A 26,694-nucleotide genomic window follows, 5' to 3' on the forward strand; every position below is an offset into this window, starting at 1 on the left:
CGCCGCCACCGCCCGGACTCCACCTCTTTGGGCCGGCACTTCCGGGGGCTGCTTCCGGGGCCGTTGGAACGGTTGGGCCTGCAAAAAACTACAATCCCCAATGTGCATTGCGCTCCGCGGTACGCGCCCTGTCCTAGTGATGGAAGGCGTAGTACTTGCGGGCGGCGCAGTGCACGCGGGGAAACGTAGTCTTCACTGCAAGCTAGGGCCTGTAAAATTTTAATGTATTACTGTAAGAACGCCCCTCAGGTCTGAACCCCCTGAAGTGTTCCTTGTAATTGCTACTTTTTACTTATCTGTAAAGAGATAACCTCTTTATTTGTGGTCGTTGGAAAACATACAACACTTACCAAATTTTTTTTCCCCGTAAATAAAAAATTGCTGAATCCCAGATATCAACTCTAAGCCTCAAGACATCCCTACACTTTTGCAAACCGGTGGGAAAACACGTCCAAGAACAAAAAGTAACAGGTTCAAGATGGCCCAAAAAGCCTTGAATGTTTTACCAAAATCTTCTATCTAAACATATTACCAGCTTTCCCCAAAATATGAGGTAGTTAGTTGCCCCTTTCCATTTCCTAACTCTGTTTTACCTTCTACTTTTCTTGCTGAAAATTCTTCCCGTGCCTATTTTTGCACATGTAAAATGAGTTTTAAGAGTGCCTATCACACACACACACACACACACACACACACACACACACACCGCCTATCACAAGGGTAGTTGTGAAGAACAAATGAGATCTATTTCTTACGCAGTACCTGGTACAAAAGTCTCACTATTAGCCCTTAGTAGAAGAAGTAAGATCAGGAGGAGGAGGAGTGGAAGGGCCACAGGATTAAAACTGGGATGGCTTGATGTCAGTCTTGACTCTCATTAATTGCGCAATTCACTTCACCGCTCCTGGCCTCGGTTTCCTCATCTCTAAAATGAAAGCATCATTAAAATCCCCTCCACCTTTATAATTCGATTGTGCGTCTTTTGCTATGCTCTTTCATTCCCTCAGAATCTGAAAAATCCTTCTAAAGTCGATTGAATTCAATCTCTTGAGATAATACTTATCGACGAAGACTGTTGTGAGAATAAATGAGATAATGCATAAGACAAACGTTTGCTGGCACAGAACCTGGAACATGGTAAGCGCTCTACAAATGTGAGCGGTACTCCCTAAGCACTATTATCCATCCCCGCCCGTCCCCCCACGAGAATGTAAACCCCAGGAGAGCAGAGACCCTGCTGGTCCTGTTCATTCCTGTATCCTGAGCGCCTGGACTGTTGTTTGCACATCCTGAATTGAATAAATAAGTAGTCTAAGTGTCCTGCCCCTGCAAGGCTTCCTGGGCAGTTTCCTCAAGGGCAGAATGAAGAGTCACTAAGATCCCTTCCAGCTGTACAACCATGAGACCGCTTTTGTATCCCACCCGCTTCTGGAGTCTGAAAACCTTGGTTGAGGTCTCAACCCCAGAATAATCCAAAGCTATTTTGGAACGTGAGCCTAGCGCCTGGGTCCACCTTCGTTGCCATGGCAGCGGTTCCGCCCCCGAGCTCTGCAGATCCCCCACCCTGATTGGCTGAACAGCTGCCTCCCTCTCCGGATGGGGCCGCCGCCGCCATTGTGCGGCGCTGGTCCCCTAAGAGGGTTCCCTCTGCGGCGAGTGTCTTGGGCTTTCGCCCTCGCTTCTCGCTTTTATCCGGGAGCCCGGCGGGTCCGGGACTCCCGTCCGTGCCGGTGCGGGCGCCGGCATGTGGCTGTGGGAGGAACAGGGGGGCCTCCTGGGCCCCTTCTCCTTCCTGCTACTGCTGCTCCTGCTGGTAACGCGTAGTCCCTTCAATGCCTGCCTCTTCACCGGCAGCCTCTACCTCTTGCTGCGCCTGTTCAGCTTTGAGCCTGTGCCCTCCCGCAGAGCCCTGCAGGTGCTCAAGCCGCGGGACCGCGTTTCCGCCATCGCTCACCGCGGCGGCAGCCACGACGCGCCCGAGAACACGCTGGCGGCCATTCGGCTGGTGAGTCCCCCACGCTTCGCGCCCCCCACCCCCGCCCCTCCTGGGAGGTTGTACTTCTGCTTGACCTTCCGAAGGTTCTCCAGTATTCTCATGATACCTTTCGTACACAGGGAATATATCCCAGTGGCCGTCTATCCCTCTGAAGTCAGAAATCTCCCAACTTATTTATATCACACAGCAAATACCTACATATTTGCTATATGCCAGGCACTGAGGACACACTCCTAAACAAGACAGAAAGGGCCTCGGCTTTCACAGAGCTTGCGCTGGGATGGGGAAAATCCGCCTTAAACAACACACAAGTGAGATACTTTAAGAGAGTGAAAAGTGTAATGAAGAAATAGGGTAACGGGATAAGGAATGACTGGGAAGAGGACTTGGGCTATTTTGGATAATCAGAAAAATCCTCTCAGAAGACCTGTCTTGAGCTGCAGCTGGGATTGTGAGAAGGAGCCAGCCTTAGATCTAGGAGAAATGTGTTCCAGGAAAGGAGAACAGCGAGTGCAAAAGCCGGGAGGTGGGGACGATGTTGGAACGTTCAGGTAAGAGACTATACACTATGTGATCTGACTTCAAGGAACAAGAACAAAGACTAGCAAATGAAGCAGGACATGTGGCCAAATTAAGTACAGTCTCTGGCAGTAGTTGAGTTTATTCTAAATGGATCATATTCACAGGAGCTGTGTTTGCTTGTCCTCCAAATTCTCTCTCTCCTTATCACCTTTTTCTCCAAACACACAGTTTATGCCAGACAGCCCCGGCAGCTGGACTCCTGATCCAATTTCTGCCTCTTGTTCACAAGCTCTCCTGAGACTCTTGCTCCCTCCAAGCTCCTGGCAGTCTCCCTCCTGACTTCATAATGATAGTTTGCATAGTAAGAGAGATTTACACTTATACAGGCGCTTTTGCATCTGTGGAAGTACATCTCTTCCTCACATTTCTTTGAGAGATTATTTTAACACTGAATGGGTAGGAAAACTGACTCAAACACATGCAGCTCCTTCTAGAATTCAGCCTTCTGGTTCCAAGACCCAGTGCTTTTCTTTGTCAGAGATTAGACCGTGTTCCGGGATGTAAAAACTTGGACTCGCTGTCTAGCTAGGGACAGACAGTATTACATAACGAGCAAGTTACTTAAGCTTTTGTGTCCCAATTGGAGTCCCCAGTAGGGTGTGGAAACAAGACACCATCAGGGCACCTTTCTTCACTCTACCCTCCCCGCCTGACTTAGTTTCCCTATCTGTAAAATGGGAGTGATATTGGTATCCACCTAATAGGCTATATAATTCAGTGAGGTAGTCCACAGAAAGTGCTTGGCCCATGATAACCTCCACAAATGTAAGCTCTTTAGGCCAGTAATCTAAAGATGGCCTTCATTTTCAAAATCAGCTCAGTGGGGCGCCTGGGTGGCTCAGTCGGTTAAGTGTCCGACTTCGGCTCAGGTCATGATCTCGCAGTCTGTGAGTTCGAGCCCCGCGTCAGGCTCTGTGCTGACAGCTCAGAGCCTGGAGCCTGCTTCAGATTCTGTGTCTCCCTCTCTCTCTGACCCTCCCCCATTCATGCTCTGTCTCTCTCTGTCTCAAAAATAAATAAACATTAAAAAAAAATTTTTTTTAAATCAGCTCAGTGTAAATGTAAAAAATTTTAAGTTTGAAGAAGGAAGGGGGTCAGGAAGGCAGCTTTTAATTTAGTGGAGGATACCTGACTCTGTGTTAGTAAACCAAGTTAGACTTCTCTTATGCTTCTTTCCCCTTGGTTCTTTGTGGGGCTTTTGTTTGTTTTTGTTTTTTTTAGTAATCTCTACACCCAACGTGGGGCTCAAGCTCACAACCCCGAGATCAAGTAGCATGCTCTACCGACAGAGTCATCCAGGTGATTTAATATCTTTCTATTTATTTTTAAATAGAAAGCTAGAAAAGGTGCTCTGTCTCCCTTCCATCACAAAGAACCAAGGGAAGGGGCGCTTGGCTGGCTCATTTGGAAGAGCATGCGACTCTTGATCTCAAGGTTGTGAGTTCCAGCCCCGTGCTGGGTGTAGAGATTACTTAAAAATAAAATACTGGAATGCCTGGGTGGCTCAGTTAGTTAAGTGTCCGACTTTGGCTCAGGTCATGATCTCACAGTTGGTGAGTTTGAGCCCCGCATCGGGCTCTGTGCTGACACCTCAGAGTCTAGAGCCTGGAGCCTGCTTCAAATTCTGTGTCTCCCTCTCTCTTTGCCCCCTCCCCTTCTCATGCTCTTTCTCTCTCCCTCAAAAATAAATAAATGTTAAAATAAATAAATAAATAAAATCCTTAAAAATAAATAAATATAAAGATATTGAAGAATGTATTTTACGTTCTGTCTTACACTCAAATAGGTCAGGTGAAGTAACATAGTTATACAGGTGAATTGTCATGAAAAGAAAGATAATTATAAGGAAAAAAGTACATAATTGCCATTGGCTTCCATTTCAACTAACCTTTATATAAGTTGCCTTAAAGTATAACTCAGTGTTAATTGAACACAGAAGGCATTCCTAAGTATTTATCAATGTTGTAGTGGTTTGGCCAGGAACACATTTGACTGAATATTAATCATATTAAACGAGGAAGTATGTATGCGAAATACACATACACATATAGTGTTTCATATCCTGTTGTGTTCTAAGGGAATTATAGTAATTTCCATTCATGTTTGGGTTGTGCATATCTTTAATATGTGTAATAAACATTGTGCCAAGTTGATTCCTGGTCTTAAGAGGAAATGAATTGTGTTAGTTCAACTTGTTTGAATATCGATGAACTTTTTATCTATAACAAAATTTAGCTGCTGAATACAGACTGCAGAAGATAAAGTCAAATCCTCTCTCAGCTTCGAAAGGAACATGTAGTTTATTTCCATCAAAGTTTGTTTTTTGTCCTGTTCTTCCTCCCTTTGTATGTTTGCAGCTCATATTTATATTCTCAAGTATCTTACTATGTAAAAAATCAGGAAAGACATTCTGAGAATGGTAGAATTTCTGGTAGATTATAAAATTGATATAGAAGGAAAAACTTGAGAGAAGTTAAAATAAGTGTATTCCAAAAACAGATACATGATTATAAACAGTGACTGAGGAATTTAATTATACCCACAGTCCATTCTCTGCACAGGAGCCAGAGTGCAGCTTTAAAAGTATAAATCAGATTATGTCCAGCTCTTATTTACAATCCTCCAGTGGTTCTCTACTGGAATTAAATAAAATTTGAACACCTTCTATCTTATATCTTTTTCAAAGCCCCTGTTCTCTGTTCCAGCCACCCTGGGTGCTTATTAGGATGCTTTTGGCTTCATGTAATAGAGACTCTAACTTCAACACATCTCACACAATAAGAGGACTTAGTATCTCACATAACAAGAATATGTGGGAGAGGTGACTTCTAGGATGGTTTGTTCAGCTGTTCAATTTATGTTTTTTGAAAAAAACTTTTTAATGTTTATTTATTTTGAGAGAGACAGAGTGAGAGTGGTGGAGGGGCAGAAAGAGGAGACACAGAATCTGAAGCAGCTGTCAGCACAGCAGCGGGGCTCAAACTCACAAACTGCTAGATCATGACCTGAACCGAAGTCAGACACTCAACCAACTGAGCCACCCAGATGCCCCTCAGCTGTTCAGTTTGTAATCATGGGACTCAGGTTGTGTTGATCTGTCTGCTCTGCCATCTGCAGCATATTTACTAGTCTTCCTCATTGCAGCCCCATTCTTACACATTACACCATCCACTCTCAATCCCTCTTTCCCAGAAGCCTCCATCCTACACACACACACACACACACACACAGAGGGTTTGGAATTAGTTCACTTACTCCAAACACAAGAGAAAGCTGAAAAATGGGGCAAGAATAGGTCTCTACGAGCAGGGAAGAAGGGGAATAGATTTGGGTACACAGTCAACACTTTGTGACTCCATCCTACATTGTGGTCTTTCTATTATACTTGCTGTTTCTTTTACTTGGAAACTCTTTGTATGGTTTTTCTCCCTTTGATCATTAAGGCCTCAGCTCAGATGTCATATTCTTTTTTTTTTTTTAATGTTTATTTTTGAAAGAGAGACAGCATGAGTAGGGGAGGGGCCGAAAGAGAGGGAGACACAGAATCTGAAGCGGGCTCTAGGCTCTGAGCTGTCAGCACAGAGCCCGACGCGGGGCTTGAACTCACAGACCGTGAGATCATGACCCTAAGCCGAAGTCGGACGCTCAACCGACTGAGCCACCCAGGCGCCCCTCAGATGTCATATTCATAGGCCTTCCTTGGCGGCCTTGTCTCGTGACCCTCACCTGCCTTAACCTTCACATTACTCTCTGTTTTCTTTTTCAAAACATTTGTCACCATCATTATTTACATGTAACATGTTTGTAATCTGTTTCTCCCTACTGAAATATAAGATCCATAATCCTTTTCTTTCTCGTTCACCATTGTCTCCTCACTTCTTAAAACAGTATCTCCTATCTCATAGGCACTCAGTAAGTATTTGTTGGTAGGATTGTGATGTATTAATACCCAATAAATCCATAAGAATAGATACTCAACATTATCAGCCATCAGGAAAATAGAAATCAAAGCCACAATGAAATACCTATTAGGGTGGCTATAACAGACAGACAATAACAAGTTTCGACAAGGTTGTGGAGAAATTGGAACCTTCATACACTACCAGTGGGGCAAACAGTCTGGCAGTTCCTTAAAAGGTTAAACATAGAGTTATCATCTTAAAACATACATCATGCAAAAACTTGTTCGTAGATTATTCAAACAACAGAAATATCCATCAGCTGGTGAATGGATAAATAAAATGTGATATGTCCATACAATGGAATAGTATTTGGCAAGAAAAAAGAATGATGTCCTGATACATATTACAACATGAATGAACCTTAGAAACATACTAAGTGAGGGGTGCTTGGGTGGCTCAGTCAGTTAAGCATCTGACTTCGTCCGACTTCGGCTCAGGTCATGATCTCCCGATTTGTCAGTTAAAGCCCCACATCCAGCCCTGTGCTGACAGCTCGGAGCCTGGAACCTGCTTTAGGTTCTGTCTCCCTCTCTCTCTCTCTTCCCTTCCCCTGCTGGTGGCGCTCTGTCTCTCTCTCAAAAATAAACATTAAAAAGAAAAGAAACATGCTAAGTGAAAAAAGCCAGTCACAGAAGACCGCATATTATTATTATTATTTTTTTAAATTTTTTTTTTCAACGTTTATTTATTTTTGGGACAGAGAGAGACAGAGCATCAACAGGGGAGGGGCAGAGAGAGAGGGAGACACAGAATCGGAAACAGGCTCCAGGCTCTGAGCCATCAGCCCAGAGCCTGACGCGGGGCTCGAACTCACGGACCGCGAGATCGTGACCTGGCTGAAGTCGGACGCTTAACCGACTGCGCCACCCAGGCGCCCCAAGACTGCATATTATATAATTCTATTAAATAAAATGTTTAGGGGTACCTGGGTGGCTCATCCTGTTTAGCATTTGACCCTTGATTTGGGCCCATGGTTTGTGAGATCGAGTCCTGCATCAGGCTTTGTGCTAACAGAACACAACCTGCTTGGGATTCTCTCTCCCTCTTTCTCTACCCCTCCCCTGCTCATGTGCTCACTGTCTCTCTCTCTCACCCTCTCTCTCTCTTTCTATCCCAAAATAAATAAGTAAACCTTTAAAAAATAATAAAAATAGGGGCGCCTTGGTGGCGCAGTCGGTTAAGCGTCCGACTTCAGCCAGGTCACGATCTCGCGGTCCGTGAGTTCGAGCCCCGCGTCAGGCTCTGGGCTGATGGCTCAGAGCCTGGAGCCTGTTTCCGATTCTGTGTCTCCCTCTCTCTCTGCCCCTCCCCCGTTCATGCTCTGTCTCTCTCTGTCCCAAAAATAAATAAACGTTGATAAAAAATAATTAAATAAATAAAGTGTGTAGAATGGGCAAATCCATAGAGATAGAGGGACTTAGAGGGGTCAGGAATGTGGATTGCTGATGGACACATGGTTTCTTTTTGAGGTGATGAAAATGTTCTAAAATTGTGGTGATGGTTGCACAGCTCTATGAATATAATAAAAACCACTGAATTGTACATGGATGAATTATACACCAAAAAACACTCTGCCGTTCCGTGTTTTAGTAGTGGAATCTGTGGTTTTCATTATCAGTCAACACAAATGAAGTTCTTTAAGTGAAGTTACAGTATAGTGATGGATATTTAAAATGTACTTTTCTTTTTTTTTTCAACGTTTATTTATTTTTGGGACAGAGAGAGACAGAGCATGAACGGGGGAGGGGCAGAGAGAGAGGGAGACACAGAATCGGAAACAGGCTCCAGGCTCTGAGCCATCAGCGCAGAGCCTGACGCGGGGCTCGAACTCACGGACCGCGAGATCGTGACCTGGCTGAAGTCGGACGCTTAACCGACTGCGCCACCCAGGCGCCCCTAAAATATACTTTTCAATGAAACAGTTAAAAAGTCATATAAGTATAATGAATTTGTTAAAGCAAATAGTTTTAAAACCAACTTTATCAAAGTATAATTTACATTAATAAAAGAGACATTTTCATTGTACAGTTTGATTAGTTTTGATAAATACATACACCTGGGTAACCACTATCTTAATCTATATCCATCACCCCAGAAAGTTCCTTTGTGCTCTCTTTGGAGTTAATCCCCCACTCACCCCTCTGCCCCAAGGCAACTATTGATCTGATTGCTATTACTATAGTACACTGTGCCATTCTATTACTTAAACTATTAGTATAATTTTAAAATAAATTATTTCATTTTATTTTTTTTTAAGATTTTTTTTTTTTATTGTCTATTCATTTTTGAGAGAGAGACAGGGCGAGAGAGAGCATGAGCAGGGGAGGGCAAAGAGAGAGGGGGACACAGAATCCAAAGCAGACTCCAGGCTCTGAGCTGTCAGCACAGAGCCCGACGCGGGGCTCGAATTCATGGACCGTGAGATCATGATCTGAGCCGAAGTCGGACGCTCAAGGTGCCCCTAAATTATTTCATTTTAAATAAAATAAATTTTATTTTTAATTTTTTAAAATAAATACATTTAACATAAAATAAAGTTTTAATAAAATTGCAATGTTTTCATAAACTTGTTTATGTGAAATTTAATGTTTTTGTGTGAAATTTTATGTGAATGTTTTATGTGAAATTTTGTATGTATAGAAGAAAAGATACTATTATAAAGAATTGTTATAAATGAAAAGATGAGTACGAATTATATACTGATACATGAATTAGAATCAGGAGCTTACCTTTTTGCCTCTGTATCTGGAATAACATAAAAGTCCTGGTAAAGAAAGTTGAATGCAGCCATTAGAAGATCTGGTCTGAGGAACTCTAATATGGTGATTCTTTTATAAAGCTTTTGTTTGTGCCTTCATAAACTACTTAGAAAAGACAAATAAATGAACTCATTAGTTCTAGTAATCTTGCTAAGATACAATGTCTCCCCATTGTTATTTCTTGTATTGCAACCAAATAAAGATGGCCCTAATGAATACAGATATAATTGAACCTAATTATAGTGCCCGCCTCAAGGACTAAGGAGAACATTTGTGTCACAGTGAGACAGTTGCACTGTGAATACTGAAAATGTCATCTTGTTTTATGTCATAAATGATATAATCCATATTGATTTCCCAATGTACTATTCTGTCTTTAATTTAGAAAAGATAACTTTTAATCTTATAAAACGATAAACTTTTTAACCAGTATAAGATGTAATCATTATTGTAATGGCTTTTTCTCTGAGATGTGTTTTCTGAATCAAAACTTACGTTGAGAGCCAACCTCGAGCCAGGCACCAAGCTTGGTAATTTACATGCATTCTTTCTAAATCTTCACAACTCTTAGGATCATTAGAAAAGTATCATCTTTAAAAGGATGAAACTGAGCTTAGAGTATGATAAGTAACTAGATGACACAGCCAGTGAGTGATAGAATTGGGATTTTTAGATGGGGAAATCTTGGTCATAATGTGGACGTCAAACTTTGAAGCTTAGAAGAAAATATAGTTGTGTTATATCTTTATAAATAGAGGTAGGAAAGGATTTAAATAAGGTAGAATAATCTATGCCCATAAAGGACATGACTGATAAATTCAACCATGTTACAATTAAAAATGTGTTAAAAAGAACACAATAAATAGCAACGGCTAACATTTATTGAATGTCTACTGTGCACTGGTACAGAGTTGTACACCATTTCCAGGTACTTAATTGTAATTATGTATGTAGCAAATACATAAAGACCTGTAAGGGAATGGCACAGGAATGATGCACATCAACTTGAAGATGGAGAAGAGGGGGGAGAAATTTCACTCTATCTGTAGGGTCAGTAGTAAACATCTAGTGGTTAAGAGTACAGCCTCTACTGTGTCCTAGTTTGTACAACCCAGAGCAAGTTTCTTAATCTCTGTTTCCTCATCTGAAAATGAGAATATCAATAGTACCTACCCAAATATGGCAAGAATCAAATGAGTGAATACATTTAAAGCACTTAGAATAGTGCCTGACTATATAGAAAAGGCTTATTAAATAGTAACTATTACTGTGTTTTAGGGCAGCAAGAGATAGAAGGAAATACGGCAAAATATTAAATCTGTGAAGTCTTTTTTGCTGTATACTGCTCTGGGTGTTTGCATAATTAATTTTTTTTTTTAATTTAAAATCTTGATCGTGGTGAGCATTTCATGTCTTCATTGTGACAACCAAGGAAGCAAATGTGGGCTAGCATGTCTCAGAGGAGCGTGCTCAGGTTCTCTTTTTATATATTCTAATGTTCACGTTCTCTTTGTAGATAAATTCTAGTGTACCTTATCATGCTTACCAGCTTGTTGGCCAACAGCCAGTGCTGCTCACATAAACAAATGTAATGTCCCCTAGAAGCAGGCCTGGTGTTTCTGATACAGAAGGTAGAGTTAAACCAACAAAACCCTGGCTCATCCTGTTTATGCCGAAGTAGTGCAATATACAGCTAATCAACAAACACAGGGTAATCAGAGATGCTGTACCAAACAGAGTGTAGGTAAACATGGAATTTGTCTAAATATTTGTAATTGTGAGCCATTAATGGCCCAAAGAGTTAAAGCAACCAAAGAAAACTTAGTTCCAGAAACCTCTCCGTCTACTACCATGGGTGGGGAATTTGAAGCGTTTGAGGAATCCCTAAGTGTGCAGGTTGAAGGAAGGTTATATCATCTGGAAAAGTAGAAACTGGAACTGGATGGGTTGCTATTTGTTACAGGAAGGGGAAGGAATCAGTAAGAGAAGCTGTCTCCTTAGCTAGCCCTGTTGGTTGTCTGGAGCATTTAGATTGTAAAGTGACCTTGGCCACTTGCCATTAATATTGTTGATGTTTTTGTTAAGGCAGCTAAGAATGGAGCAACAGGTGTGGAATTGGACATTGAGTTTACTTCCGACGGGATTCCTGTCTTAATGCATGATAACACAGTTGATAGGACGACCGATGGTACTGGTCGATTGTGTGACTTGACGTTTGAACAAATTAGGAAGCTTAATCCTGCAGCAAATCACAGGTTAAGGTAAGTGGTTCGTTGTCACTTAAATGTACCTTTCAGCTTTGTTGGAGATCACAGAAAGACACTGGCACCTTCTAATCACATCTTCTCCAGGAAAATTGTTTCATTGTGTTTTGTTTTGAACTGTATACAGGTTTCCCAAGTAATGAGCACGGTGCCAGAAACAACAGAAATAAGGCATGGATGTTTTTCATCTTTTCCCACTGAGGCCAAATTTGGCTTTGGAATTATTCTCAAGACAATACTCTATCTAGTCACTAACATTACTAACATTAGACAATTACTCTGTACTGTCATATAAATTTTATATATATAAAATATACATATATATACAAAAATTATATATTTATATATGTATAAATATATATATACATATATATATATACACACATATATATATCAGAACTAGTCCTGTAAGATATTCCACAAGAAAAAGGTTCTGTGATTAACTCAGATCAAGCACTATACTCTAGATGTTCCCCTTGGGGACAAACAGTCCACATCAACAGTTCTTACCTTCAATTTAATGTTTCCCAAAAGTGAACGATCACAGAACCCACACCATTCCCACCATTAACAGCTATAAACACATTGGAATTAGTATACTGGGTAATAAACTTTGGAATGTGGTTATTTAAATCCCTCCCAAAATGTGTGCTCATTGTTACTCATCTTGTATCAGTTCTCTGGACAATGATCAATACTCCTTGAGTATTCAACCCAGTGATTATGTTATAGTCCTCTATAAAAGATTTAGACTTTATTTTCCTAGGATCTGAAAGAAATTACAAATAGGGGCGCCAGAGTGGCTCAGTCGGTTGAGCATCCAACTTCGGCTCAGGTTATGATCTCACAGTTTGTGAGTTCGAACCTCACATCAGGCTCTGTGCTAACAGCTAGGAGCCCGGAACCTGCTTCTGATTCTGTGTCTCCCTCTCTTTCTGCCCCTCCCCTGTCTGCACTCTGTCTGTCTCTCTCTCTCTCTCAAAAATAAATAAACATTAAAAAAAAAAAAAGAAAGAAAAGTCAAACAAAGGAAATTATACCTTAATCAAGAAAGAATATTGTTAATGGTTGAAAGCTCTAAGTGCAGGCTCTGGAATTGCTCTTTATTTCATTGTTCTGCTATATGCAAGAGAAAGGCAGGTTTTAATACTGCAGTGACATTGTAGCTAATAAGATGTTGGCTTCAAAGTCAACAATTAAAGGAAAAAATCCTTAGGGTCATCATCACCTTTAAAATCCTTTAAGGAGGTATGATATTGTGGATAGATCATCCAGGCAGAAAATCAAGGAAACAGTCTTTGAACAACACGTTAGGTCAGATGGATATAACAGATACATGCAGAACATAACATCCAAAACAACAGAATATACATTCTTTCAAGTGTCCATGGAGCCTTCTCTAGGATAGATCACACGTTAGACCACAAAACAAGCCTCGGTAAATTTAAGAAGATCATATCATGCATTTAAGAATTCATATCATGCATCTTTTCTGACCATAATGGTATAAAACTAGAAATTAGTCACAAGAAAAAATTGGGAAATACACAGACATGTAGAGGCTTAATGACATGCTACTAAACAACTAATGAGTCAACAAAGAAATCAAGGAAGAAATTTAAAAATATATGGAGAGGGGCGCCTGGGTGGCGCAGTTGGTTAAGCGTCCGACTTCAGCCAGGTCACGATCTCGCGGTCCGTGAGTTCGAGCCCCGCGTCGGGCTCTGGGCTGATGGCTCAGAGCCTGGAGCCTGTTTCCGATTCTGTGTCTCCCTCTCTCTCTGCCCCTCCCCCATTCATGCTCTGTCTCTCTCTGTCCCAAAAATAAATAAAATTTGAAAAAAAAATTAAAAAAAATAAATAAATAAAAATATATGGAGACAGATGAAAACACAACAGTCCAAAATCTTTGGGACACAACAAAAGCAGTTCTAAGAGGGAAATTTATAGCAATACAGGTCTATCTCAAGAAAAAGAAAAATATCAATCAAGCCTTACACTTAAAGGAACTAGCAAAAGAAGAACAAACAAAGCCCAAGGTGAGTAGAAGGAAGGAAATAATAAACATCAGAGCAGAAACAAATGAACTAGAGACCAAAAAAAAACAAATAGAAAAGATCAATGAAACCAAAAGAGGATTCTTTGAAAAGATAAACAAAATTGATAAACTTTCAGCCAGAGTGATCAAAAATTACCTGTAATGATTCTGGAAATCCATAGAGGAGAGAAACCACTGTTTGAAAATGTTGGAGTCTATCATGTAAGCTGCTACCCTTAAATAAAATCCAAATTCTGGATTCTAGAGAATGTCTATAATTACAAGGGGCTAAATGTAGGGCGACAAGTTTAGTAAAAAAAAAAAAAAAAAAAAAAAAAAAGACCAATGGCTAAATTCTTCATGATCATATTCCATAATTCTGTAAACTTTCCAAGTTAGAGAAGTTGAATGATTTGGCAGAGGGAGAGGGGATGCAGGGAGGAACCTTAGAAAAGTTTTACAATCCCCTTTAAGGCATTGCTCTAAGTCTTGATTTGCTAATTGACTTTCTGTATGTTAATAGGCTTGACTGTATTAATATACACATTAAATAATATATTAATTTGTTTTAGTGCTTTCATTTAATGGAATTACAACAGAACATGCCTTAACATGCCTTAACAGAACATTCATTAACATGCCTAAAAAACGTTCACTTTTCCTTATACTCCAGTGCGTTCTAAAGAAAGGAATATGTGAAAAATTTTTAACTCACAAAAAACCTCTAGACAGAAAAGGAAAATCAAATGAGAAATATCCTCTGGGTAACCATCCCCCATTACTGTATTACACTACATCACTGTACATAGTTGTTTTTTTTTTGTTTTTTGGGGTTTTTTTTTCTAATCTGTAATGAAAAACAGACACTAAGAACTAATGAAACACCTTTCTAACTTCAGGGGAAAAAAGGTACGCTCTTGGAGTCAGTATACCATCTCAATGTCTTTAACTCAGCCAGTCTTTATCCTACAGTTGGAACTTGTTGCATTTTCTTTGTTTGAACACCAAATGAAGTAATAGGCTTGTGTTTAGGGACCATGTTATAGGAAAAATAGGTATTTTCTCTAGAACTGTCCTCAATGCTGTGAGAGGCTCATCGTGAGAAGGGGCATGGAAACTAAGACTGGCCAAAGGAATAGCAAATTCATGTCTCTTCTCTCACTCCCATGGAATAGGCATTGAGTAGAATGGCTGGCAGAATTGCCTATACTCTTTAAATTATCTTTTTTTTTTTTTTTAGCCACGATACTACAGTTGAAATGATACGGTCGAATAAACATAAGTTAAATCGTGCAGAATGAAATTTCATTATCTGAGAAAAGCAGATTTCTTATATATCAGGCACTTAACTTTCTTTTATCAGAAAATTATGTATAGAAGATTATTTTAAACAGTTGCACATAAGTGTACAATACAGTGAACAGATTTATATATTCGTGGGAATTTCTCCTGCATAAGGTTCTATTAGGGCAATTACAGTCTTAAATTTAAGTTTCAAGTTCTCCAGAGGTGGCATTATATTCTGCCCTTCGGTGAGTAGAGTTACTAATTATATCATAAACTAGTAATTTCATAAAAATTAAATGATTTTTGTTCTTGTTGCTGTTCTTTGGTCAAGAATATCTAATCTGGTTTAAGGACTTAAAGCAAAGTATCCTTAGACTTCGGTATGGTTAAAGAAAGGAAGTCAGGGAAAACACACTTTCCTGTTGGTTGGGAGACATTTGTCAAATGTCTGTTTCACTAAACTTTTATCTTTGTCTTTTTCCTGCAATACACTATTCCTTTTCCCTCTCTTATAGGAATGATTTCCCTGATGAAAAGATCCCTACCCTGAGAGAAGCCGTTGCAGAGTGCCTAAACTATAACCTCACAATCTTCTTTGATGTCAAGGGCCATGCAAATATGGTACAGTTTATACCATAGACTTCACAATTTAATCGCTAGTCACTTCCAAAATTAACTATATATTTTGTTACTTATCCTTCTTATTTTTATAAATTATATTTGCTTATTGGAAGTTTGCAATGCACAGCTCCACATCTTTAGGGAAATAGTAAATTATGGAACTTTTAACCTTTGATGGAACCTTTTAACAACTCCGATATTCTACAACTAACACAAAATAGGTTTCTCTTCCTTGCATAAAGCATTTACAAAAGATGAACCATAAAGAGGCACTTTGTGAACAAACCATTCGGCTAACCTCGTAAGAAAGAATTCAGGAGTCAGACACAAGACCAGTTGCATCTGGCTGATAAGTTAATGGTTTTAGATGGATAACTATCAACTGAATTTCAAGAGAACTCCTATACATAAAGTTTCTGATAGCTAATAGGATATTTATCTTTTACTTAGAGTTATCCTTCTTGTATGATTTCTGTTCTTATGTATAGTTTTGTTATTTTATGATTTGAGTCGATGAACTTTTATGATAAAATTATTATAATTTCTTCAAATATGTATGACATTCCTAAGTAAAATTTAGCTTATATTATATAACATATACTTTTATTCATAAAAATATATTATTGCAATGGAAAATCAATGGGAAAATATGATTTAGATTACATTTGTTCACTTACAACCAGCTTTTCAAATACAAATGCTTTTTTTCTGCATTTGGACAACTTACAGGTATTTTCCTCCCTTGAAAGCTATAATCAGTAATGGCCACCATTCTGATGATGTCATTTTTTTTTTTTTTTCAGCCTATAGTTGAAACATTGAAACCAGAAATAAGAGCCCAAGTATATATCCTTACTGTAGCACAGTAGACTCTCATTTTTGAAGAAAGGAAAATGGTGCTCTGGCTCATTTATTATTGTTACTGATAGTTGTATGCATGTAAGTGTCCCAGTCAGCCCACATCTGAATCACCAAGAATACCTATTAAAAATACTAATTGCTGGGCCATATCACCTAGAGAAGAAATTCTGAAAATGTCTGGGGTCGTGGGTCAAGGAACATGTATTTTTAATGAGCACCTCAGGTTTTGTTGATGATATTGCCCACATTGGGATCCCTGATAGGTCCTACATTTCACCCACGGTGTACTGGCCTTCATGCTTATTCTCTTAAAATAAGGGGTGGGGGGAGGGAGAAGAAAACATATATTTTTTAAATTCAGCTATTTGAGATTTGGTGCTCACAGGTGGTTTGGCAACAATGGATAGAACATAGTGATCTAATTCACAAAATGGGAGTATAAAGTAACAGGTGTAGTAAATTAGAGATAGTAGAGCCCAGGAGCCAAGATTATGGGCTTTGGAGTCCAATAGACCATGATTAAACTCTGTCACGTACTAAAATGTAACCTTAACCTTGATATGCTTCAGTTTCCTCATGTATAAAATGGGAATAATAAAAGAAACAACTACATAGGGTTGTTATGAGAATTAAATAAATGTTGGTGAAGCGTTACACATAAGGCATACATTAGTTCAGACAACAAGAAAACTTTGGCTGGATAACTCACACTCTGTCACATTAGTGAAGGGGAAACATGACATGAATAGTTGCTATGTTCTTTTTTCTTTTCTGGAATGCATTTTATTACTTATATTTAGTTATAGGTGTGTGTGACTTTCTAGAACTTATTGGTATTTCAAGAATTATGATATAGCAACATTACACTCCACCTAGTCACCTCTGTTGTTAGTTGCTATTGATGCCAGTGGCCAAATCTATTAATTCACTAGAGGTTACAAAGTATGAGTGTTTTAGCTCCATCATTTCTTCTTCATTTACTCATCTGGCAACTACAAAAAGAAACTTCTGCTCATCTTGGGAAGAATTGGAACACTTTCAGCTCTTCACAGTTCCTTCCTTGTCCCATTGTTTCTGCCTCCATGTTGGTGATGAATGCCATTTCCTCTCAGTCCCCTGGACTAAGCAAATGTACTCTTAGTAGTACCCAGGCTGGTTGGCTCATGCTTAGGCTAGGAAAGGCAGAGAGTGATAGAGTTATGGGTATAAAAGGACTCTTCCTAGTGCCTAAACTAGGTTATAAGGGAAAGGTTTAAAATTTTGCTTTCAGCCTCCACTGCCATACCTTCCAAAAGCATGACCAAAGGGGTGAGCTTCTCAACAAATAGTAAAGCAGCAGTACCTCAGTTTCCCTTCTGTCTGCTGTAGGTGTGAGTTTAAGATGTTTCCCAATGGATAATGGAATCTACCCATACTCCTTTCAACATCCCCATATATTAGTAAAGTTCTAATTTATTCAGTAGGGTTGTACTTCATAGGTAATAATTATTAGCTGAGACTGTTGCATTTAAGTAAGTTTAAAATACATGAATTTCTCTGCTTTACAGGCTACTGATGCTCTAAAGAAAATATATATGGAGTTTCCTCAACTATACAATAATAGTATCGTCTGCTCTTTCTTGCCAGAAGTCATCTATAAGGTAAATTCAGGATTTTTATTGTACATAATACTATGTTAGTTGATGGTGATCATAGAAGTGGCCCAAGTAAGCATAAGCTAGATGCCTGTGAAATTGAACTGAATTTCAGTTAAGAGACTCCTTTTAACAAGAGAAATTCAGAAAGGGGAACGAACTCCTACCCTATTTTAAGACACCATGATTCCTCTTTAAGTTCCTTCTTTTATGTTGTTCATAGGCTCATTCAGATTACTTTAGTAAGTGCTCTCAGAACAAGGAGTTATGTACCTCTTCATCTCGCTAAGTAACAGAATAAACTTTTTAAAAAACTCTTAATGATGGAGAATTTAAAATATGCACAAAAGTAGATGGTAGTATAACGAGCCCCCCTTTAACCTTGACCCAGCTTGTTTCATCCATACCCCCGTTTATGTACCCCAGAATTATTTCAAAGTAAATTCCACACATCATTTCACCCATAAAAATTGAATTAAATATCTTTAAAAAGTTATTCCCCTTTTTAAAAAATACAGCCACAATACAACCATTATCCTATCTAAAACCATTTAGCCCTTAATATCAGGAAATATCTAGTGAATATATAATTTTTCATTTGTCTTAAAAAATATTATAAATGGCTTTTGTTGTTTATAATTGTTAATTTGAATCAGGACCCAAATAAAGACTACATTCTGTAATATAAAATCTTAGAACCTGTAAGTTCTCCTTTTCCCTGCATGTATTTATTGAAGAATCCAGGTTGTTTTGTAGAGTTTACCCAAGTCCAGATTTTGCTCCTTACGCCATGATACAGTTTAACACATTCCTCCCCTGTATATATTTCCTATAAATTGGTAGTGAGAGCAAAAGACTTGATCAGTGGAGGTTCAATTATTCTTGGCAAGAGAATCTCAAAGGTGAGGGTAGTTTTTTCATCAGGAGGCACAAAATATCTGATTGACTCTTTTGTTGTTGTTTACAGCTGCTATTGATGCCAGCAGCCAGCTCTCAATTTACTGGCAAAATCTTCTCATTTTAGTCTATCACTTCTTCACATATTGGCTAGAATACTTCTATAAAAATTCTCGTCTACTATTTAGTTATCCAATTGGCAATTAAATGCTTAATCCTTAACTTCACTTACCAGTTTCCAAGATATTGAGTTGGTTCTGTAGCCTTGTTCACAGTGACCAGCAGAGCATGCATTTAAAGTTTTACAGGAAGAGTGGAACCTATCCAGATACAAACTATCATTGAGATGAATAGTGTCATGGGGCTTTCAGACATTTGGGTCAGTGTTTCCCAATCTTACTTGACCACAGAGGACTTTACAATGTAAGCTACATTGTCCAGAGGAGCACAGAACACAGACAGAAAGAATTACATCCACATCTCCCCATTTCTCCTTGTCCGTCCCCAACCCCCACCCCTCCTTCTCTCTCTGTTCTCCCTTCTCACTTCTTTCTCACCCCACATCCCCACCCCCACAACTCTTTCTCAGCCATTTTCTCTAGAAAGAATCAAAAGCTAACCAACTCATCTGGAAATGATCATGGTTCTATCCTCACTAAGTTCTAATTACTTATCTCTGGCTAGAATTTAAATTGATAACCAACGGAAAGTTTATTCTTTTGACATGAAAATTTGACCCTGAGATTGTAATTTACTCATTTTAAAGGTAGAGATTGTGAAGGAAGTGTTCTTATTTATACTGTATAGTAAATGCTTTACATCCTTTACGTTATTTACTCAAAAGGTTTATATCTATTTAGTAGACATGGGGGCCGTTATGGCCACCTCATCAGAAAGAGTAGATTGGCTAAATCCAAAGAAAAATGAGAGGTATTAGATTTTAGATATGATACTTATTTTAATTTCCAAAATTCTTTTTCAGATGAGACAAACAGATCAGAATGTAGTGACAGCTTTAACTCATAGACCTTGGAGCCTTAGCCATACAGGAGATGGGAAACCACGCTATGATACTTACTGGAAACAGTCCATGTTTGTGGTAATGGACATTTTGCTCGATTGGAGCATGCATAATATCTTGTGGTACCTGTGTGGAATTTCAGCTTTCCTCATACAAAAGGATTTTGTATCCCCGTAAGTTGAAAGGTTTTTTTTTTAATCTTCTTCTGACAAATTTCCTGGAATGCTCTTCTTGGAAAGGAAGGATTAACAGTGGACAGCCTGAATTGGGTTTCACCCGCAAAGCCCGCCATGCCTTTATATTTATTTTTTTATTTTATTTTTTTAGAGAGAGGGGGTGAGCAGGGCGGAGGGGCAGAGGAAGGGAGGGAGGGAGGGAGAGAGGGGGAGAGAGAGAGAGAGAGAGAGAAGAGGAGAGAATCTTAAGCAGGTTCCACACAGTGCAGAGCCTTATTCAGGGCTCAATCCCATGACCCTGGGATCATGACCTGAGCCTAAATCAACAGTTGGACACTTAACCCACTGAGCCACCCAGGCTCCCGCCCACCATAGCTTTATTAAGTTGGAATGCCACTGGCTTCTTAGGTGGGAAGAGTTCAGACATACTTCACTGTTTCCAAAATAAGTTGATCAAATATTCTCAGTTTTTAGTTTTAAAGGAAAACCTAATAAAAAATAAACCTGCCAAACTATGATGAGAGATAGATTATAAGTCCTTGTGATTGGCTCCCTTTGAAAACCAACACAGATGCAGGGCAGAGCCCCAGTGAAGACATCCTGTGAGCACCTACCTTACCCCTCCCACTTTCCTTCCTGCTCTGCTCTACGTTATACGCTCTGCTCCATTGCTTCCCAGAAAACTTTCCATTCCCTAACCTACTAGCAGTCTCTGACCTTTATTGTGGTAATATTATAGCTGTGTATTTCAGCTGATTAGAGTTGTTAGTTTTGGGTTATTTCAGGTATGTGTGCATTCAAGTCAGTCAATATTTGATGTAGGCCTACAGATTTGCAAGGTATTACTAAGAAGCTGAAGATGCTGTGGTAAAGAAAGCCATGGTGTGCCTTCATGGAGTTTATAGTCAAGTAAAAGAGAAGTTGCTAATCAAATCAAATGCAATAAACATAAAATTACAATTAAGATAAACGCTATGTAGGAGAGAACAGTGTCCATTTCCTGTGTAATTTGACCTAATCATGGGAAAACATCCCCCAGGGAGGTGACAACTAAGCTAAGATCAGAAGGGTGAGTAGGGGGCGCCTGGGTGGCTCAGTCCATTAAGTGTCCGACCCTTGGTTTTGGCTCAGGTCACGCCCTCACAGTCTACGAAATCGAGCCCCACATCGGGCTCTGCACCGACAGCACCGAGCCTGCTTGGGATTCTCTCTCCCTCTCTCTCTGCCCCCCCTCTCTCTCTTCAAATAAATAAATAAATACACATTTTAAAAACAAAAAGGGTGAGTAGGAATGGGAGTGTGGAGATCCAAGTCACAGGGGAAAACACATGCAAAAACGTGCTACAGCAGGAAGGAGCCTAGTTCTTTCAAGGACTTGAAAGAAAATCCATATTCTGTGACACCAAAAGGAAAGGGGGAGCGTGGTGTAAGATGAGGCCAAGGAGATGGGTGGGGGCAAGCCAGTATGGCCTCCAGTATGACTTCTATTTTGGTGTAGAGTGTCTTTAGTAAGTCACTGAAGTGTAAGCTGGAACAACGTGGAGGAGGTTCTGGTGCTGGGTTTTGAAACACTCCCTCTGATTGCACACAGAGACCAGTTACGAGGCTCTTTTTGGGCACTGTTAGTACTCAGTGAATACCAGGAACAGTTGGTCATTGTTCTGACAGGATTGGTTTGTCCTCTTTCTCCAGGGACTACCTGAAGAAGTGGTCGGCTAAAGGCATTCAGGTTGTTGCTTGGACTGTTAATACCTTTGATGAAAAAAGTTACTACGAATCGCATCTTGGTTCCAGTTATATCACTGACAGCATGTTGGAAGACTGTGCATCTCAGTTCTAGAATTTTCCCCCAGGGAGGAAATCCGGGTACAGAAACTGCCTGCTGGCCTTAAGCAGGGATATCAAAATACCCTTTGTGCTAGCCCAAGCCCTGGGGGATCAGGTGGCTCATACAAGCAATAGTCGGTATTTGCATTTTTACCTGAACCAAAGCAAAACCTGGTTTTGCCACCTTGTTCCATGGAATGCCTGAGTTCAACACTGTTGCTCTTGAAAATCTGGGTCTGCAAAAAAGGCACAACAGTTCCTGCCCTAGCTGATGGGTACACCGAAACCCAGTGAGGATAAGCACAGATTGAGTTGTGCAGTTTGGGGTTGCAGATGCAAATGCATGGGAAATGCATGATCACTCAAAAGTTGACATTTTAAAACTTGACACACTTATGTAATTTACTTATTTAAAATATTTGTATTCAGCTACATTATCAATGTACTATAGACAGCAAACTTGTGACCATACTAATAAAATCATTAAAAGGAGCACTAAGGGAAAACTGTATACCAAGCATAATGTCCTAAGACATTAGGAATTCAGGGAAGCCGCTCTCTGCAATCCAGTGACCAGAGGCAACAGCCCCTGGTGAGCCTTAATTGCGAAGCAAAGAAAACCGTAGGTAAGTCTTGATACCAGTCCGAGGGATTGTTTATGGTATCTTGAAATAAGAGCTATGAGCCACTAGGGGGCTGAGTTACACTCGTTCGGGCTGTTGTACAACATGACACTAGAACTGCAAGAACCATCTAAGAACATCTAGACTTAACCCTCATTTGGCAAATGAGAAAACTCAAACCTGTAGAAGGAAAAGGTCTTCCTCAGAAATGACCCAGCGTGTGACATAGCAGAGCCTGATCTCCTAAAACTAAAATTTCTTAACTATTTGCCACAAACTTTTTAATGGTTTAATATGCCTATCTCAAAACCCAGAAGAATCCTACAGGGGTATTTTCCTTTTATGGATGAGGAAACCAAGGCAATGCAAACTTAAAGTCACCTACCCAAGCTGTCCAAGTCTTCAGTGCAGTTGAGATTCAAATCCAAGTGAATCTAACTCCAGAGCCCCTGCTCTTAACCATTTGCCCTGTCTGCCTTTACAATGTAGAGCCCTTCATTCCCAGCTCTGTGCTCCTCCACGTAAGCTTCTAGTGGTCTTAACTGTGAACTTAAGTGGCAATATTTAAGACGATATGGAGTCTTTAAAAAATTGCAGTCATCTGTCTCCCATAGCTGCGTATTCCCACCTGCCAGCCCCATCTGCAGTCTTGACCACAGGCCCTGAGCTTAGTCATGACTTCCTCCTGAGCCCCAGTGGGTCACCAGCCTCACACTCACAGCAGCCAGACCACCAGTCCGCACAGCTAGATGGCAGAGAGAAGCACACCGAGTTTTGCTACGGTTGGTGTTGGCAAGAGCATGATAGATGGGGCTAGGGACGTTTTCATCAATATTTACAAAGACATTTTCTCGAATCTTAAGATCAACAACAGGACAAAGATTTAGCCAATGAATGGAACAAATAACTGCATGTCCTTTCATGTCACATCATGACTAGAATGTCAAGAGGAGGAGGTGACCAAAGAAAACGTCTGCAGGCTGAATCCCCACTTTGGCAAACAGACTGCACAGCAACCAACAAGGAAGGAATTCTCTTGGAGGCAGCACAGCATTAACCTCCCTTATGTTGTGGGAAGACTTCTTGAGAGCCTCTTGACCTTTGTCCCAAATCCATTTTGCCCTTGACTCGGGCCCAATTAAGGATTTAGATCCAGTGCTAAGGTCCTTGAAGATTGGAGAATTTGGATGAAGAAAGAAAGTGTTAGTACTACTCTTGAGCACTTGGATGGCTTCGTATAGGGCTTAAAAACATAGTATTTGGGATCAGAGAAAATTAAATCCAATTTTATGTTTAGCAACCTAATACATGACCTTGGGCAAGTTATTTGATTCATTTGTATGATAGGGGCAGTATTGGTACCACCCTAGGGAGTGGCTGATTAAATGACAGGGTGCATGTAAAAGGTTTATTAAATAACTAACATTTACGAACTCCCTAACATACACTAGACACTGTTTGAAATGCTTTCCATGTGTTTGCTCTGCAACACCACCATAAGGTTGCTACCATCACAATCCCACATTATAGTGAAGGAGACCAAAGCACAGGGAAGTTAAGTAACTTGCCCAAAGTCACACAACAGTAATAGTGTAAGGATTTGGTCCCGGTGATATAGTTCCAGAGCTCACACTTCATACCTCTGCCTATCCTCATGTCCAGCCCATAGCAAGGACTTCCTAATGAGGAACAATCATTCCCAACCCTATAATGGTGCCTGTCACATAATGGATGCTCAGTGTTTGCTGGAGGAATGAATTATGGGATAGCCAAGTGGAAACTTCTTGAGGAAACTGGAGATGCAGACCTAGTGTGCAGTGGGAGTTGTAGATAAATGATTCAGAATTCAGCAGATCGGGGGGTCATCTGAAGTCACGATAGATGGCATTCTTTCCAAGAAAGTCAATACAAATGAAAATTACATCCTCCGCTGTTCATTCAACTGCCCCTCTGTCCTCAGGCTGCCCCAGACAGGTAATATGGAAAGACTACCTCCAAAGACTTAAGAAATCCACTGCTGATTTAACAATGCTCGTTTTCTTATTTGGAGATCAGTGTCTGCAATCCTGTTTTGATAAGAATTTCACCAAAACAAATACTCTATTTTTATTAGATTCAAATTTCTAAATTATACCTACCATTTCCTACAGTGGGAATAGTCCTTCAATGGGACAATAAACCACAGCTCTCAGGACAAATGAGGGTATGAATTAATGATGTTGCAAACATGCAGGCAAACCTTTAGCATGGAGTGATGGTTACCACAGTACAAGGTTATTTGGTTTCTTTAATCAAAACTACTAAGGGTTGATAACCTTGTATGTTCTCTTATCAAGCTAAATTATGCCTAAAATATCACAATCTGATCAGCAGAGTATTACCGTATTACCAAGTATTACAAAGAGGTCAGATCAGCTAGGCACAATGGTCCTCAAAGGACGCTGTCCTTTGAGACCTGTATTTAGTATCAGCCTAAGGAGGACCTTGTTAGAAATGCACATCTCAAAGCCCATCCCAGAACTACTGAAGCTGAAACTCTGGGCTGGCTCTGTTTCAGTAAGTCCTCCAGGTGGTTCTGTTACTTGCTCAAGTCTGAGAACACCTGAGCCAGAGAAAAATCCAGAAGTCCTCAATCCTACCACTAACTAGCTATGAGACGGACAAATCATTTAACCTAGGTGTGCCCAACTTTTCATCTGTCAAATGGAGACCATATTTGCACCAGTTGTCTCATAGCAATAGTGTTATGAGGTTCAAATGAAGGGGAAAATATGGAAGTGATTTGAAAAATGTGTGAACAGTGTAGCATATAAAAAAATGTGGAGGCACTCGAACACCAAACTACTCAGGGTGTGGTGCTCAGACCCAGGAGCTCTAGACAGAAATGCAGAATCTCAGCCCCGATCCCTGAACTCACAAATTAGAAACTGCTTCGTATCAAGAGCCCAGGTGGTTAAGGTGAAGAACGATCTACACAGGTATAAGGCATTACTTGTATGGGACAGGTGCAGTAATGAGCCAAGCAGAGGGGCCCCCTTGCTCCACACCTGAGCTCCTCCATCTCATGCTATCTCATGGTGGATCAGATATGTAAATGTTCTGAAAAGTTCCAACTTTGAGAATTTAGGAAGGTATTTGTGAAGTGCTACCGTACTGAGACAATCCATATTATTAATGAGATGACTTCTTGCCACCTGACCTCAATTCAAAGATTATAAAAACGTATTGTCATGTGCTATTTTAGTCACTCCTTTTCAATTGAACTTCATACAAAATCATCTCATTGCCTCAAAAATGAACTGAGCCATTCACCGCAGCCACATAAAGGATCTGATCCTGCAGAAATTTCAGAGCGGCTACCTATTTTTTATACTTTATAGGGGTTATCCAGCTTTCAAGTAACTGTTGGAAAGCAGATGTTCCTTTTATCATTTCGGACTAATTAAAATTAGAGTTGAAGAGGAGGATGGGGAATATTCCCTGAACATTCTGATGCTCCTCATTGGCACGCTCTGATGCCTTTTATGGTCAGGCAAGTTTGGGAAGAACTACAGCAGTGGTCCCTTATCCCCAGGCAGACACCTGAAACCATGAATAGTACTGAACCTTATACAGACCATGTTTTTCCTATCATACACACCTGTGACAAAGCTTACTTTAGAAGTCAAGCACAGTAAGAGATTCACAACAATAATATAATACACGTTATGGGAATGTAATCTCTCTCAAAATATTGTCCCATACTGACCTTCTTGTGACGACGTGAGACGATAAAATGCCTACATAACAAGATGAAGTGGGACGAGTGATGTAGGCGTTGTGACCTAGCACTAGGCTGCTTCTGACCTCCTGACAAGGTCACAAGGAGGGTCATCTGCTTCCTGACTGCAGTTGACTGTGGATCACTGAAACTTCGAAAAGCGAAACCATGGATAAGGTTCTCTAGATCCTGGCTCGGATCTCAGCCTGGCTTTCCACTGAGACCATTTGGGGAGCTCTAAAGAAAAAGTGCAGGAGCCTGATTTAGTTGGTCTAGACTGGGGCCTGGCCCTGGCTGTTGTCGATCAGCTCCCCCCGGTGATTCTGAGCATAGCCAGCATTGACCCAGAAGCCTAACGGGAGGCCCTGAGAGGACTGGAGGAGAGT

At 40.2% G+C, this 26,694-nt stretch overlaps 1 protein-coding gene across 2 annotated transcripts; it reads left to right on the forward strand.

The window, feature by feature from the left end:
* The first annotated feature begins 1,620 nt into the window (after positions 1-1,620).
* Positions 1,621-22,431, forward strand: GDE1 (glycerophosphodiester phosphodiesterase 1). 2 transcript variants are annotated; one of them, XM_047087454.1, is made up of 6 exons: positions 1,621-2,005; positions 11,385-11,560; positions 15,404-15,509; positions 17,918-18,010; positions 19,884-20,095; positions 21,791-22,431. In XM_047087454.1, the coding sequence occupies exons 1-6, from the start codon at positions 1,745-1,747 to the stop codon at positions 21,936-21,938; spliced, it is 996 nt and encodes a 331-aa protein (XP_046943410.1). In that variant the 5' UTR covers positions 1,621-1,744; the 3' UTR covers positions 21,939-22,431. The 2 variants fall into 2 exon arrangements, with proteins under 2 accessions (XP_046943410.1, XP_046943411.1); XM_047087455.1 differs by having other exon boundaries at positions 1,922-2,005; positions 11,389-11,560.
* The last annotated feature ends 4,263 nt before the right edge of the window (positions 22,432-26,694 follow it).

Source organism: Lynx rufus, unplaced genomic scaffold, assembly GCF_022079265.1.
Source record: "Lynx rufus isolate CCGP_SWC_20201006 ecotype Redwood Valley unplaced genomic scaffold, mLynRuf1.p SCAF_23, whole genome shotgun sequence".
Lineage (NCBI taxonomy): Eukaryota > Metazoa > Chordata > Mammalia > Carnivora > Felidae > Lynx > Lynx rufus.

Bases quoted from the DNA above. Each gene is read 5' to 3' on its own strand.
- GDE1 (XM_047087454.1), top strand. From the start codon at position 1,745: ATGTGGCTGTGGGAGGAACAGGGGGGCCTCCTGGGCCCCTTCTCCTTC. The intron at 2,006-11,384 runs GTGAGTCCCCCA...GTTTTTGTTAAG, and splicing joins CGCTGGCGGCCATTCGGCTG to GCAGCTAAGAATGGAGCAAC. The intron at 18,011-19,883 runs GTAAATTCAGGA...ATTCTTTTTCAG, and splicing joins TGCCAGAAGTCATCTATAAG to ATGAGACAAACAGATCAGAA.